This window comes from Esox lucius, chromosome 15, assembly GCF_011004845.1.
Source record: "Esox lucius isolate fEsoLuc1 chromosome 15, fEsoLuc1.pri, whole genome shotgun sequence".
In the NCBI taxonomy this organism is placed as follows: Eukaryota; Metazoa; Chordata; class Actinopteri; order Esociformes; family Esocidae; genus Esox; species Esox lucius.
Window position 1 is genome coordinate 20,930,432 of NC_047583.1, and position 14,384 is coordinate 20,944,815.

At 42.6% G+C, this 14,384-nt stretch overlaps 1 protein-coding gene across 9 annotated transcripts in view; it reads right to left on the minus strand.

Moving 5' to 3' along the window:
- Window positions 1-14,384, minus strand: part of dtnbb (dystrobrevin, beta b) — a 48,616-nt gene that overhangs the window by 7,636 nt on the left and 26,596 nt on the right. For 6 of the 9 annotated variants that reach the window (XM_034297466.1, XM_010898630.5, XM_020053989.3 and 3 more), the window contains 6 exons: window positions 7,735-7,809; window positions 3,579-3,669; window positions 3,089-3,174; window positions 2,766-2,888; window positions 1,694-1,790; window positions 1,310-1,327 (listed from right to left, as the gene is read on the minus strand). In XM_034297466.1, coding sequence (XP_034153357.1) covers window positions 1,310-1,327; window positions 1,694-1,790; window positions 2,766-2,888; window positions 3,089-3,174; window positions 3,579-3,669; window positions 7,735-7,809 — 490 coding nt within the window. The remainder of the gene's footprint in view (window positions 1-1,309; window positions 1,328-1,693; window positions 1,791-2,765; window positions 2,889-3,088; window positions 3,175-3,578; window positions 3,670-7,734; window positions 7,810-14,384) is intronic. The other 3 variants (XM_010898634.5, XM_010898636.5, XM_010898635.5) reach the window with 3 other exon arrangements.

Here is a 14,384-nt window from a genome sequence, read left to right on the forward strand (position 1 = left end):
CCCTGTCTATTACAGCACCTCTACTGCTCTGAAAGCTAATGAGAACCATGTGTGAGCCGGTCTGCCTGTCTGTCTGCCCGCCTGTCTGCCTGTCTGTCTGTCTGTCTGCCTGTCTGTCTGCCTGCGGGACTAAAGAGGGGACTGTGCTGTGCTGCCTGGGTACTATGATGCCTGGAGAAAGGGGCACTGTGTCTCTCCCGGGGTGGGAGGTAGGAAGAGGATAGGAGGGGTTGGTACAAAGCCCAGGGCCAGACCTGGGTTCAAGCACTACTCCAGTCCTTTCGGAAATGTTGTCTGTGCTTGATTGAGCCTGCCTAGCAGAAAGGAACCAGACAGACTGTGCCTGGAAACAGTGCCTCAACTGGCACTCCGTGCGCCACACTGAAGCTATCTAAAAGATTCTTAGCAGGGTTTCCTTTGAACCCAGGCTTGCCTTGGTCCGGGGCTGTATGGCTCCTTGCCAGGCTGGAGATGGTTAGCCAGACGGCACTCACATTAGAGGGAAGGTTGTTAGCTTTGATTAAAGGAACGGGTCTCAGACGTTTGTTTGGCTAAGAAAGATGGTGGAGTTCTCGTTTTTCATGGAACCTAATAACCTAGCAAACTATATAGGATTTTACCTCTTATAAAGTGACACATAATCGTAGCCGGCTAGGATTTTTCCTTACTGGATGCTCAACCTCCATTAATAAAAGGATTTGAGCTAGTTGCATAGCATGTTCTTCTTTAATAGAGTAACAAGTTATCTGTTATTGAAATCTGTATTTATTTACTTAGGTAATGTGTCAAATGTCTGTAGGAAAAGTGTGCTGCTTCACGCCCATGTAGAGACAATGTGTGGCGGAAATCCACAGTCGGTGCAATTGCGCAACACAGAAAAGGACGATACTTGAAGTTCTTTGAAACAGTATCTGAGATGTATCAACACACCCATTCAGGCAGGGATTGCAACTATAGTGAGTGACTGAGTGAGTGGGTCTGGTCGGGTGTACAGCTCAGACTGCTGCTGTATCGTAATTTGATCATCTTGCGGTTGCATACACTTTCCTGCACGGCAGAGGGAATGCAGAAGTCTAGTGTGCAGAAGGGTTCAAAGGCTTCTAAAGTTAGCAATTTCCCCCATCAATACGTCCTAGTTTGGCCGGATAGAAGATGCAACAACCCACGCAAAAATATTTCCATGAATTATGATCAACATAACGATGCACGTTTCTTGCTGCTGCAGGATTATATTCCTGCTACTGAAACAAATGAAGGTGTGGCGTCTGTGTGCATTCATGTATAATTAATTGAACGGAGAAACACTAACCTGTTTCTGCTCTTCGTCCTATCAGCCAGCCAATGGTGAACAGTGATAGAAGGCATTAGCAGTGAGGGTAGAGGAAAGGAGTGACCGAGGAGGATGAAAAGAAAGGACAGAGTCAGGAGCTTCAGAATCGGGACAGAACGACAAGCTTATTCGTTTAAAAGTAAACAGTGGATCTTGAGGGACACGGGTGATTAGCACACAGTCCTCTAAAATACTCATGGCCGGCGTCAAACCAGCACTTGGTGAAATAAATATCAATAAGGATACTGTACAGCTGTGATGCAAAACCCCAGCAGCAGCCTCTAAAAGACAGCAAAGCAACCCAACTCTGATGCATTGTGTCGGCTGACGGACAACCCCCAGCGTGTTGGACTGTCGGAGTACCTTGAGTAACCTCATCAGGCCCTCTAGCTGGACCATTAGTTCCCGTCTGCTCTCCTGCAGGGCCGACATGCGCCTCTCCAGCTCGTCTTTGCGGTGCCTGTTGTCCCACAATCACACACAAACACCTGGCTGTCACCTCCTCCTGCCTCCCAAAAGACTTGCAGCGTCACGCAGTCTCCTCTCAGGTGCCGACTGAGCGGCGCTGAAGTGAGACGTTGCGTTTTTTTTAACAAGTGCGTTATCGGCGACGTTTTTAAGGAGATTAGTAAGAAGGACTAGGTCGTATGAGGGCCAAAATAGGTTCCTAATGGAATCCTTTCCCAGGAATAATCACAGTCCTTCACTTTGAGCCTGGTCAGCCTCCGGGTAGCAGCTAGAGACAACTGAACCAGAGACAGAAGAGGGAAGCATAAGACATTCCACTCCCTCATCTTTTCTAGTTGAATGGAAGTCATTAAACTAAGCAGACCAGACCCAGCTGCTATCGCAATAGTGTCCAAAGGACAGCAACGTTGTTACGATTGGACCGAAAACAGAATGTTTTTTTTATGGTAAACGTGGTGAATGAATATCTTAATTGAATACAAATCTCTGATTGAACACCCCACTAACTCAATGTTATGACCATTGAACCATTGGTGCCTGAACTCCCCCTGGTGGTCAAGTAGGGTGTTATTTATAACAACATTTCCAACCTGACATAGTAATTCAAAGATCGCCCATTAAATGGGCTTGACGAGAAGGTCGACAACTATTTCTGTCAGGTTCTCTTTTGTGCTGGTTAGCCAATCTAGGATGGGAGGAGATGGAGTTTTGCCTTGTTAACACGCAAAAGCGGAAGTCTCTCTGTAACAGGCTGTCTCTTACCATTACCCCTAAAACACAGAACTTCCTGTGGCAGGCGTGTTGCGGAAGGTGATGACATCCAAAGGTTATTTTGGACTGAAAACACTGTCTTGTCCATCTGCCCACCCACACATTCAAATCACACAAACATAGGTAACGATATGTACATATAGGATAAGCCTGTTGAACACCCCTGTACTATAGTATATAGTAGATATAGGAGTACCTCAGGAGCCTTAGTTCGGCCAGTAGTGTTGGGTTCTGCTGGGCTTTCTCTGGCGTGGGCTGGGAGGCCTGCTCATGCTCCAGACGCAGCCTCTGGATCTCCTGAAGGATCTCTCTGAGGGACCAAAAGACACAACAAAATGGAGATTTAAAATCTGCATTTTTCAAAGCATGCCCTGGAGACTCAGACTTCAGCGGATTTACCTTTTTATCCCCACAACATTCCGATATAAACGTGCAACACTTTAAATGACCTGATGAACTAAACGTTAAGTAATGAGTTGTATTATGTATTCACTGAGTGACAATCAAATACATTCCCACCTGTTTTTGTTCTCTAGCTCTGCAATTAGCTGCCTCTGTTGTTTGTTGGCATCGAAGTTGAAACTCAGATCTGTTGGAGGACATTGCTGAAAGACAAAATGACTATTAAAAACAGACTGAACAAAGTCGAGAGAATGAAAGAGAGTAATACATCAAACCTGATTTACTGGCCACAATCCAAAGTAATAGGCATGGGGGCTGTTTTTTTTTTTTGCCAAACTGAGATGTAATTTATAATAATCTTTCAGTCTGATGAATGTACTATACGGGGGATAATTGTTATCTTAGTCTCTGGTGACCAACTTCATGATATTATTTGATATGATTTAGAATCTGTCTTCATGGACATTCTGCTCTTACACAAAGTGTTACATCATAAGAAGAGGCTAAATACAGGCTGAAAGGATGCTACCCTTGGGTGACCTACAAGTCACACAGACACAGACACACACACACACACACACACACGCAGTCTGGCCTAGCTACTCACTGTGGAGTTGCCAGCCTCGGCTGCCAGCCGGGCTGCATAGCGGGCAATGAGACGATGCTCTTCGTCAAGCCTGCTGGGACTCTCTAAGACACTGGAGGGAAGGATGAAGCAATACATTATCATTTCCATACAACATTTTCATATGGAATAATAATGGCACGGATGGAATAGCTTATGAAGTCACTGCGTGATCATTCTCAGAAGTGGACAAGGTCATCATAATTCTTCAGGGGCCACAGTGGGGATGCCAATAAAGCTACTTGACACTGTACTTTATGTCAGATTCCATCGCTGCTGCTCATTCCAAAATCATTTCCCCGAAAATGTCTTTGGTTGTCATCGCGACACGTGGTCAGAACAAATGACTGGATGTAGGCTGTCTCCTTTCTGAGTGGCCTGCGATGAGGAGTAAAGGATAGACCTCCCCCCTCCCCGTCTTTCACTCCAAGTCTCACTCTTTTTCTTTCTCTCCCTTTCTCCCCGTTTCTGTCACTCTGTTTGACTGACAGGGAGATTAGTAGTGACTATGACACTCCAATCTAGATGGAAATGAATTCAGACCCTACAGCAGCATCTGTCAAACCTCAGCTATACTGTAGCTTTATATCCAGTCTCCAAACGTCTCCAGATTGGGTTTCCAAGAGGTCGGTCCCAATTGAGACCAAACTCTGACTTCAACTGCATGGTTTCTACAGTGCCCTGATACAGACCGCTGTGTCAAGGAATGGCATGTTTGAAAATTACTGAAATAGATAGAAGGCCGTTCTATCATTTTAGCTTTGCATCAATGGAGTTTTTGAGTCTGGCAAAACAGCCTTAGAAGTTTAAATTTAGTCGGAGAGGTCAGTTCTGTTAGAAACCAGCTCAGTCCTAGCAGCTGCCTCTGGTGCACATGTACTGCTGCAGTTTGTGTTCGAATCGAGACATGCTGAACTTCTAGCAAAAACCCTCTCCTCCACCTTTCCAAAGAATGCATAAAAAATACACAAAAAAAGAAACCAGATGATGACTTCATATCCTGCATCTGAAATGTAGATTGAGTCCTTTGAGGTCCTGGGATCCAAGGACTACATCTGTGTACATCAGTGGAAAGAAGAACAAAGATGACCCATGTGTGTCAATTGGAGCTCAGGTGTCAGCAGTTTTGTCCCGGTACCAGACGACACTGACCAGACAATATAGACAATATATAGACTACAGCCTGGTCCCAGATTGCTTTGTTTTGGTTTTCGTCAGCCAAGTTAAAATCAGCTTCTGCCAAGCATATGGCATACAGAATAAGCCCAACACATTGGATATTGTTGGGGTCCTGCTCTGTGACAAACTCTGCGCTGCTTTGAGCTCTCAGAAGACTAATAGTTTTCCATTCACGTTGGACAATCAAATACAATAGCAATTTGTAAAATACAATTTGTAGAATGTGGTATGTTACACAGTCCCATGGCTAATCACAGGGTTAAACCAATATAACTTTCACTTCCACACTAAAATGTGTTTCAATCCTAAACTTACGACTGTATCCAGTTGACAACTCTTTCTATTAACTTTACTCTGCATACAAGTTCTGATTATGTAATCAATCAATGTCATTGTCAATAATCAGTTAAACCAAATGTAAATCCATCTTCAGCAACTACAATGTCGGCCATGCTGAAATCAGTGAGCTGACTACGTATCGTCTCCGTCTGTTTGTTGGTATGTATGGCACACGCTATAAATAAGACACAGCTGCATGGATCCTAAACATTAGTGTATGGTGCATTGGTCTTTTTCTACCCTTCCAGTTCCGTGATGTCAAGTTCAAGTACAGCCTTTCCTCTTGGGAGAGTGGAAGATCAAGAAATGCCCTCTGTTGCGCATCACACATTTATCCCGTTTCTTATCTGGTATCTTATCACACTGCTTGCAGTGGCAGAATTTTGTTTTGTGGAGTTTTGTGCATGGAGAAAAGCACATTCTTTGAGTTTGTAGACCCCCAGCTTGCCACAAAAAGTCACTAAGAGCACACCAGGCTACACTGTCCCAAATCCTACCAATACACCTGGGTCCTATCCCAAAAGCCAATTTGATTCACCCTCTGTAAACTGTACAATGACTGGCATTCAGGAACTCCATGTGAGTACAGCATCTTGCCATACATTTCTGAAATGTACAAAATGACACTGATTGGTCAGATGATGGCACTATAACAAGCAATTTAAAAAGAAAACTTGTCATCCGTCATAGAATGACACCGAATGCCATTTCAGAATTCAATAACATCGAATGACCAATCTGCCTGAATAGAGATAAAGTATATGTAGATACATGTTGTATCCACAGACAAATGTCGCTCTGTGTGATATTTTCAGTTCAGTCCCTAAAGCTAAATGGACGCTATTGACAAATATACTGTACTTTAATGTGGGTATGGTCTGGCACATAAATGCATATAAATCTGTCAAGGATATTCTTACAATAACAGCAATTGGGACACTCTGCAAACACTGTCAAAACACAACATATCCAAGAACATTCATTTCAAAAACACGTTGCATTATTTGATTTTCCTTCTCTTTGGTTCTGCATAAGTATTAGGTTATAAATAGTGAAGTGACGTTTGGACAGTCGCTGGATTGATCCTCAGAAGAGCAGTGCGGAGCGATGTGTCTGTGCAAATCAGACGGTGGGAGAAGATGTCAGCCCAGCAAATACACAGAAAGGAACGATTTGGGTGCAGTTGGGCCACCACATAGAGAATCTCCAATAAACAGAAATCAGCATTCAAAATATCAGATCTCTAAAAGGCAAGAAAGAGTTGTCCATTGGAATCTTTAATGATATCTTAAAAGGTGCAATAATGTTTCATTTGGAAATAAAACTGGTATTGTAGGTATTGTAGAACGGTAGAACTATTGTTAATCTGAGATATCTCGGTTTCTTGTGTTTCCATAAGACAAATGGTGAATATACTTAAAGCCTAAACGTTTCTGTAGCTAAGCGAAAGTGAGCTAAAGCAGAGCCCCAATATTCAGCTGAAGTGACATCTCTGACTCCCAGGCCCTTCAGATGAGAGGAAGCCAATTAAGCTGAACAAAGCTATAATTACATGGTTTAATATTTACAAACCAAATGTGACAGTGTGTCACCTTACACAGTTAGACGCTAGGCTAGGAGGCCCTGAGAGGAAACAGGCTGGCATGCTGCTTAGCAAACTCACGCAAAAATGCAAACACACACACCCACACACACCATCCCTCTGCCTGGTTGGGATTAGATAATGAGGGAGAAAACCCCACCTTATCCCCTTCATCCACGATGACAATGAATCTACAGCCTAAATGCCTGGTTCAAATTTAAATTTAGCCTAAACTTCAGAATAGATTTCTCTGTTCCGTTCATTGCCCTCAGCGATGTAAGAGCCTAACATCAAACCGAACGATCTATGATTCACAGACTAAAAGGTCAAGACAAAGGTGTTCAGGGTTCCTTTGAAACTTGTCAAAGTGAAATCACTGGATCATTGCTTTTCTCAGACCGAACTGCTCTGCAGACAGTGCTTGCTCTCTCTCTCTCTTTCACACACACACACACACACGCACATAGTCCACCATCCATCTCCTATTGACCTCTCTCGTCTAAATGCACACAGCGTCATCTAGCTAGCGACTAGCAACTGCCTCGGGTGACCATAGCCCAGCAAGTCAGCTTCCCTTAGTCTGCCTGCAGAAACAAATCTAGACATTGTGTGAGTGCGTGTGGGTTCATGTGTGTGCGCGTGCGTGCGAATGTGCAATCTCCTAGAGGAGAATGTGTTCTGAATCTTGCCTCTCAAACGCCCGGAGCAGCTGCCAATGCCTGACCACATTACAGTACGGACACACACACATGATCAAACTCCTGTAATCTGTCCTACCGGAATGACAGCGCCAACGCAATCCAACCGCTGTATACACGTCACTTCAATCAACTGATAAGGGGTTTATCACCAGGGCTGGTAAAGTGCTAAACAAATGAGTTGTCTAAGGAGCGATTCCAGGGACAGACAGGGACTGGTGGAGCAGTTTGTCAACAACCGCGGTTAAGCAGGGTAAATATTTCTGCAAGGACTTCAGGAAATGTGTTAGGTATGAAAAATATGGGGGCATACAAGAAAAGCTTTTTCTGAGGCACTTACCTTTTATTAGGAGTGGGTGCCCCAGAGGACATGAGCATTGTGTTGTTCATGTTGTTGGCCACTGGCTTCGGCTGACTACAGTAAAACACAAGATTACACCACTTCAATGCTACACTGTGGAATGGATGAACACACGGACTATGGGGTGGCAGAGAGGACATGTGTATTACATTACTGTAGGAATCATGAATCTGCAATATAAGCGTTATCACACAAAGCAACTGTATAGAACGATTGCTAGTGTAAAATATAATGTTACAGGATTTAATTATTTCACCGAAGGAGGCGCATATATATATATATATATATGTACGCTGCTTACTGGGAAGAGCCTTGGGTTCCGGCACCACATGGTGTGAAAGAGGACATTTGCATGAAAATGTAAATTACTTTAAGGCTCATGAATAATTGATCTGGTCTGAAGGCTAGAATCAGATGCCTTTTTTTTAATTATCAATATCATATAGGTGTTTTATGCACACGATTGCTACCACTTGGGCTGTACATGAGTCAATTAATTGTGGTCTATAAAATAGAATAATAAACTTGGCATTTTGATACGAATACTATTAGCTTCAAGCTAATTACAAATGCATTAAAAGCAATAAGAAGCAATATGTTGTTGGTCAGGAACAGGGGAAAAAAGATGACATTGCAATAGAGAAGATAATTTGGAAGTGTAAACAAAAGACTACAAAGTCCATCAGGTATTCATACTGTATACAGCCTGTGGACCTGTGGTGGATGGCTGGCTGGCTGGCTGGATGGCTGTTGCGTTTGAAATGACATCCTAATCGGTATGTAGTCCCCTCTTTTTAATCTGAAATAGAATACTATTATATAGGGAATAGTATGTAGTTAATAATAAATATTCCACTGCTTGGAGCAAAGAACTAATGCAACAATGAATCGAACACTGAAACATCTGCGTATTTCCAGTCTTTCATTTTCACCATTTAAGCATATGAAAAAAAAACAGTTGCAAAGTCAATTCTTCAATTTCTCACCATGTCTTAATCTAGATAGCCATTCCACTTGGGTCAACTCGGGTATTACAGCAGTTGTTTTCATACTCCCGATATGTATCTCTATATCTCTCTTCATATCTCTTTCTCTCTCATCCATTAGCTATCAGTACAACATCCGTCTTTGTTGCTTTAATCAGCTACAAGCTTTAAATGATTTAAACAAGCTTAAGAACTGACATCCAAGTAGCATTTTGCATACTGTTTGTTTCCCTGAATATGTACACAAAAAGTCCAAACTATGTTAATGAGCTATTTGTATGAAAAGTATTTGATATTCTATATTTATATTTACAAGGATTTCTTCCTAAACTTAGCATTACTATGCGTATGCACAACCCAATATTCATTCCACAATCAATTACTATCAGCTCTATGAACACTAGGGAATAACCATTACAGCACTGCATTAGTATTCATCATAGTACACATTATTCACTCAAAGTACTACTCGTGAGTAAGTAAGCACTCAGGGGGTCAGCACCAAATTAGCATAATTATGAAAATTCAATATGAGATCCCACCTGGAGTCAAGCTTTTACTTTGTAAACACACTATGGAATACAATTAGTTTCAAACCTCCACATGCAAATCCAAATCCCAAAAATGAAATGCTGATTCTGTTCAGGTAAGGAAAAGCAGAGAGGACACTGATGTGCTTGAAAGTGAAAGATTAATGTACTACAGTGTGTACCTCGCCAAATTTAAAATATATAAAATCTATTAACAAATATTAAATAATATGTATTTTAAATATAAAGCATATTTCTAGTCTTGTCATAGGCTGACAAACAACTAAAATCTCCATTCAAATCTTTCTGAGTAACTCCACCAGTGCAAAACAGCAGCATGCATGTTCAGCCTAGAGATAATTCTATATAATCACTTATTGAAAACCAAGATCAGAGGTTCTGAGTTGTCACTCACCTCCAGAGGCTAGACTGAACCTGTCCAGCTAGTGGCCAAATGCATCCAACTATCCAAGCACTGCTGTCGCCAGCTGCCTATCCTGGTTTGCTCTGCTCTGAACTGAGCCAGCAGCATCTCAATGCACTACACTGCTGCTGTCTCCAAGGAGACCCAGCAGTCACATGACTGTATGACGATGTAGTCAGACTCTCTCTCACACACACACACACACAGAGACACACAAGGTCCAACTAGATTTGGCCTCTGTTTTTAAACCAACCTCTTCATGGTGGAGAGGTGCGTGAGCTGTCATGATGGGTGCTCAGGTAACAACTAGGGTATATATCCTCACACAGGGACAGAATTACTGATTTGTCACCTTCCCAGTAATTCCCTGGAATACAATCCAACAACGTTTTAGTTACAAATCCGAAGCTCTAACCACCAGTCTACCAGACAGACAGACATATAATGTTTAATGGACTTTTCAGGATCCTTGTTGTATTTAGAAACATCCTGTATTTTCTCAAACCGAAAACCTAACAGTCAACAACACTAACATTAACTCCTAAACCTAACCTTGACTCAAAACACATAAGGCTACAACATTCTGAAGAATTTTCATTTGCTTTTCACAAATGAGTACACACAGTCATGAATAGGGAAACACATTTTGCTTTTCATCCTAACCTCTTGATTATTTTCTACTGTATTTTCACTGTTTCCCTCTGCGATAGAAGTGCAGGAGTGCATTCTAAAATAAATATATTTACATATCTGTGCATCTCCTTGGCCCTGCCACCACAAACACAGGGCTTGTTATGTAACAGGGAATTATACATACAGTATTGTAGCATCCTTTGAGAAATAAACATAAAAGTTTTCTGTAGTCTCCATACATAAATTACTTATATTTTGGGAAAAATGCTGTGGTATTAACAGAAGCGTTTGAGAAAACAATTGTATTGAACTGACCTGCTTTCATTCCTTTTTTTTACTTTTTATTCACTATCTACAACCCTCTCTCATCGCAACAACTTTCAACAGATTCAGGAAAATTGAAGATCATGCAATGTCTTCCTCCGAGTCCACAGGGCCAAACTTTTCTCCTTCTCATTTAACCACACGACAATTGGGAGCATACTCACCTGATGACCTCAGTTAGCGTTGAGCCTGAGGAAGTCGCCAGAGCATAATGAGACCAGGAAATGCCAAACCCACACAATTTGCATCCCACATGGGGCTTCCAAGTAGCACGTCAACCAGCGTCACACAAAGAAGACTCAACCCTAGTGATGGTCAGCTCGGTGCTATAAAAGAGCTCCTTCAGCCACTCGGCCACCTGGGAAGCCCGGAAGGATGTTTTTCCACAGTGTTTGAGGTCAGCAGTTCTTTGTGCTGTGTAAGTGTGTTTCACTAACGCAATTAAATGCCTTAACTCACTAACATTAATGTGACCGACCACCGGCCCCTGGCCTTCAGGGTGATAAGTTGAACTTCCCACCAGAGCTGTCTCTCGTCCTCTCTTTCTCCATCTCTCACTGTCTCCTTCTGTCTCTGTCAATATCTCTCTCTATTTCAATCTCCCTCGCTCTCTCTATCTCCGTCTCTCTTACTCTGGTCTTTCACTCTGTCTCACCACACAGATGTCATGATGTCATCAAAGACCTTCGGCGTTGGTCACGTTCTGAAATGGCACCCCGCCCGCACCCCCACCCCCACCCCCACCCCCACCCCCACCACACCAGAGCCGCAGTAGCACACGTGTTCCAAATGCCTCTTCTCTAGATAGTGCACTTCTTTCGACCAGGGTCCATGTAATGTGGAGCACTGGTTTCATTTCCTGCATTCATTATGAGTGGGCACGGGTTCTCAATGTCTCACAACAAATTCAGATTAAACTAACTCTGGTTATGAGTGCCTGCTAAATTAGTCAACATTAAATGTAAAATTAGGAATATATAAACTGTATATCTAGGCATTCAAAGATCTAGGTTCTGTAATGTGCTAGCCTTGCCACAACTAGTGTGTCTAAATCTAATTACTATGGAAGACATCAACACCATGTGATTTTTTTGTGTTTGGCCTCTGGCATCAAAGACAGGGTAGATTAGAATGTTCTTTCATCGTGTCCCTAGCATTCATATCAGTTTTGCTTCTATTTCTGCCTGGTGAGATCTCTATTTCATTCTAAAGCCGAATTCTGTAAGAAGGAAATGCTTCGGGGTATAATATATTTAACCTGCCGGCCGCTACTTCCCGGCAATGCACTCGTTTTCTCCATCTGTCAATATTCCTGTGATAAAATCCCATTGATCACATCACGCTAACAGCAAAATGAATTACTGAGCTATTTCCTATATCACAATGTCAGTGATAGGATTTGTATCGACTACGAGAACGGGCAGAGGAACCACAGGAGACATTCTGACATTCCACAGTCGATCCTTTAAAGCTGAGTCATGGTTGGATGGTGGAAATATTCACAACTACGGTGAGAATGGTCTGGTCACTAATAAGTCACATTTTAGTGCAGCGCAGTGATAAAAAATGCTTACCTACGTTGGCTGATGACGCAAACACGAAGAATAGTGATTTTCAATTCACAAATCCACTGTGGCAGACAGTCCATCACGAAATCATAACTCAGCTTCCCTTCATGTATAAATCCAATGTAAACTCCCTGTCACTCTGAGAGAATCCTAAACTCACAGTTTATATAGCCAGCTAAGGGGCTATCACGCCATGCCAAGTATCTCACACACACTATCTGTCCCACAAGGGTCTCACTGCCCCTGTGGCATTAAGCCCTTATCACTGACATTAGCCTACACTTCAGTCACCTATTTATGCTTCACATACCCCCATTATGTCTGTCAATGTCTGTTGAGGTCAATTCAAACACCATCATCCTAATTTCACTGTTTCATTTCTGTTGGGGCCAATTCCGACCCTGCATCCCCTCTCAGAATAAATGTGCCCACGACCTTAATGGCAACTCTCGATTTCTTCATAGGGAACTACCTTAGTTAATTGCCCATAGGAATCTCTGTAGTCAATGCAATGCACTTCAATATGGTGCCATTTAGAACACACTTAGGTCTTTGTGTAAGGCCGCAGCAAAAGAGGCTGCATTTCTCTCCTGTGTTCCAAATGTATTCCAGACGGATTACCGGAAATATTGCTGGAAGGAAAAGCATGTTTTAATGGCATCAGATTTCAAATTGGAACATGAAAATTTAGGAAGCTGAAGCCATGTGCAAAACAAACAGACAGGTTTATCCTCGGTTCAGAGCAGATACATGTATGGTTATGTGAGGAAAAATAATTGTACGAAAGTCAGATTTTATAATTCTGTGCTTTATTATGACCCCCTGCTGATTTCAGGGTGCTTGTTTTGGAGGAACCCAGATTCATTCCAGGAAGGGGTGGGGATGGGGAGGGGACAGGCAGGGATGGATGGAGGGAGGTAGAAGAAAGGTGGAGCTCTGTGAAAAATATTTCAGCTGGACTTTGACTCCACAGCAGCAACAAAGTGGCCCACTTCCAGTCGCCTGGTCCCAGATCTGTTGGTGCTGTCATGCCAAACAGGTCATGTCTCAGGAGTAAGCAGTAGCCTCCATTACCTTGCCTTATAACCTCCTCTGAGCTAATAACCATTAAATGGCATCCAAGAGAAAGCATGAGAAGGCACTTTGTCCATTAACCATTCAGAATGCCCATTGGCGCTTTGCTCCATATAGAGATCTACTAAAGAAACATACATAAGCTAGGACCCAGCCTGTTCAACCAAACAGTGCTAGTAAGGGCAAATTCACAGAGGGCTTAAAGACAAATGTAGGTACTCTTCCTTTCACTACACTTTGCTGAATCTTGTCTAGATGTTTGTTATTAACCAGCTTTATTAGACATGGTTGAATAAGGAGCTCAACCCTCCATGGTGACTGGAGATTGAACTGTCGTCATGACAGGACACTGAATGTGCCACCTTTCATTGGAAAGCTCTTAGATGGAAATGGGGTCTTATCATTGAACATACATCTTTCTGAGAGTGTTGATATGCACTCATCATCATGAGCCACAAACCCTCATGGCAAAACAAACTGCTTAATATAAATACAATGGGGAGAACAAGTATTTGATACGCTGCCGGTTTTCCCACTTACAAAGCATGTAGAAGTTGGTCATTTTTATCATAGGTACTCTTCAACTGTGAGTGACGGAATCAAAAAATCCAGAAAATCACATTGAATGATATTTAAGTAATTAATTTGCATTTTATTGCATGACATAAGTATTTGATACATCAGAAAAGCAGAACTTAATATTTGGTACAGAAACCTTTGTTTGCAATTACAGAGATCATACGTTTCCTGTAGTTCTTGACCAGGTTTGCACACACTGCAGCAGGGATTTTGGCCCACTCCTCCATACAGACCTTCTCCAGATCCTTCAGTTTTTGGGCTGTCGCTGGGCAATACGGACTTTCAGCTCCCTCCAAAGATTTTCTATTGGGTTCAAGTCTGGAGTCTGGAGACTGGCTAGGCCACTCCAGGACCTTGAGATGCTTCTTAAGGAGCCACCCCTGGCTGTGTGTTTCGGTCATTGTCATGCTGGAAGACCCAGCCATGACCCATCTTCAATGCTTTTACTGAGGGAAGGAGGTTGTTGGCCAAGATCTCGCAATACATGGCCCCATCCATCCTCTCCTCAATA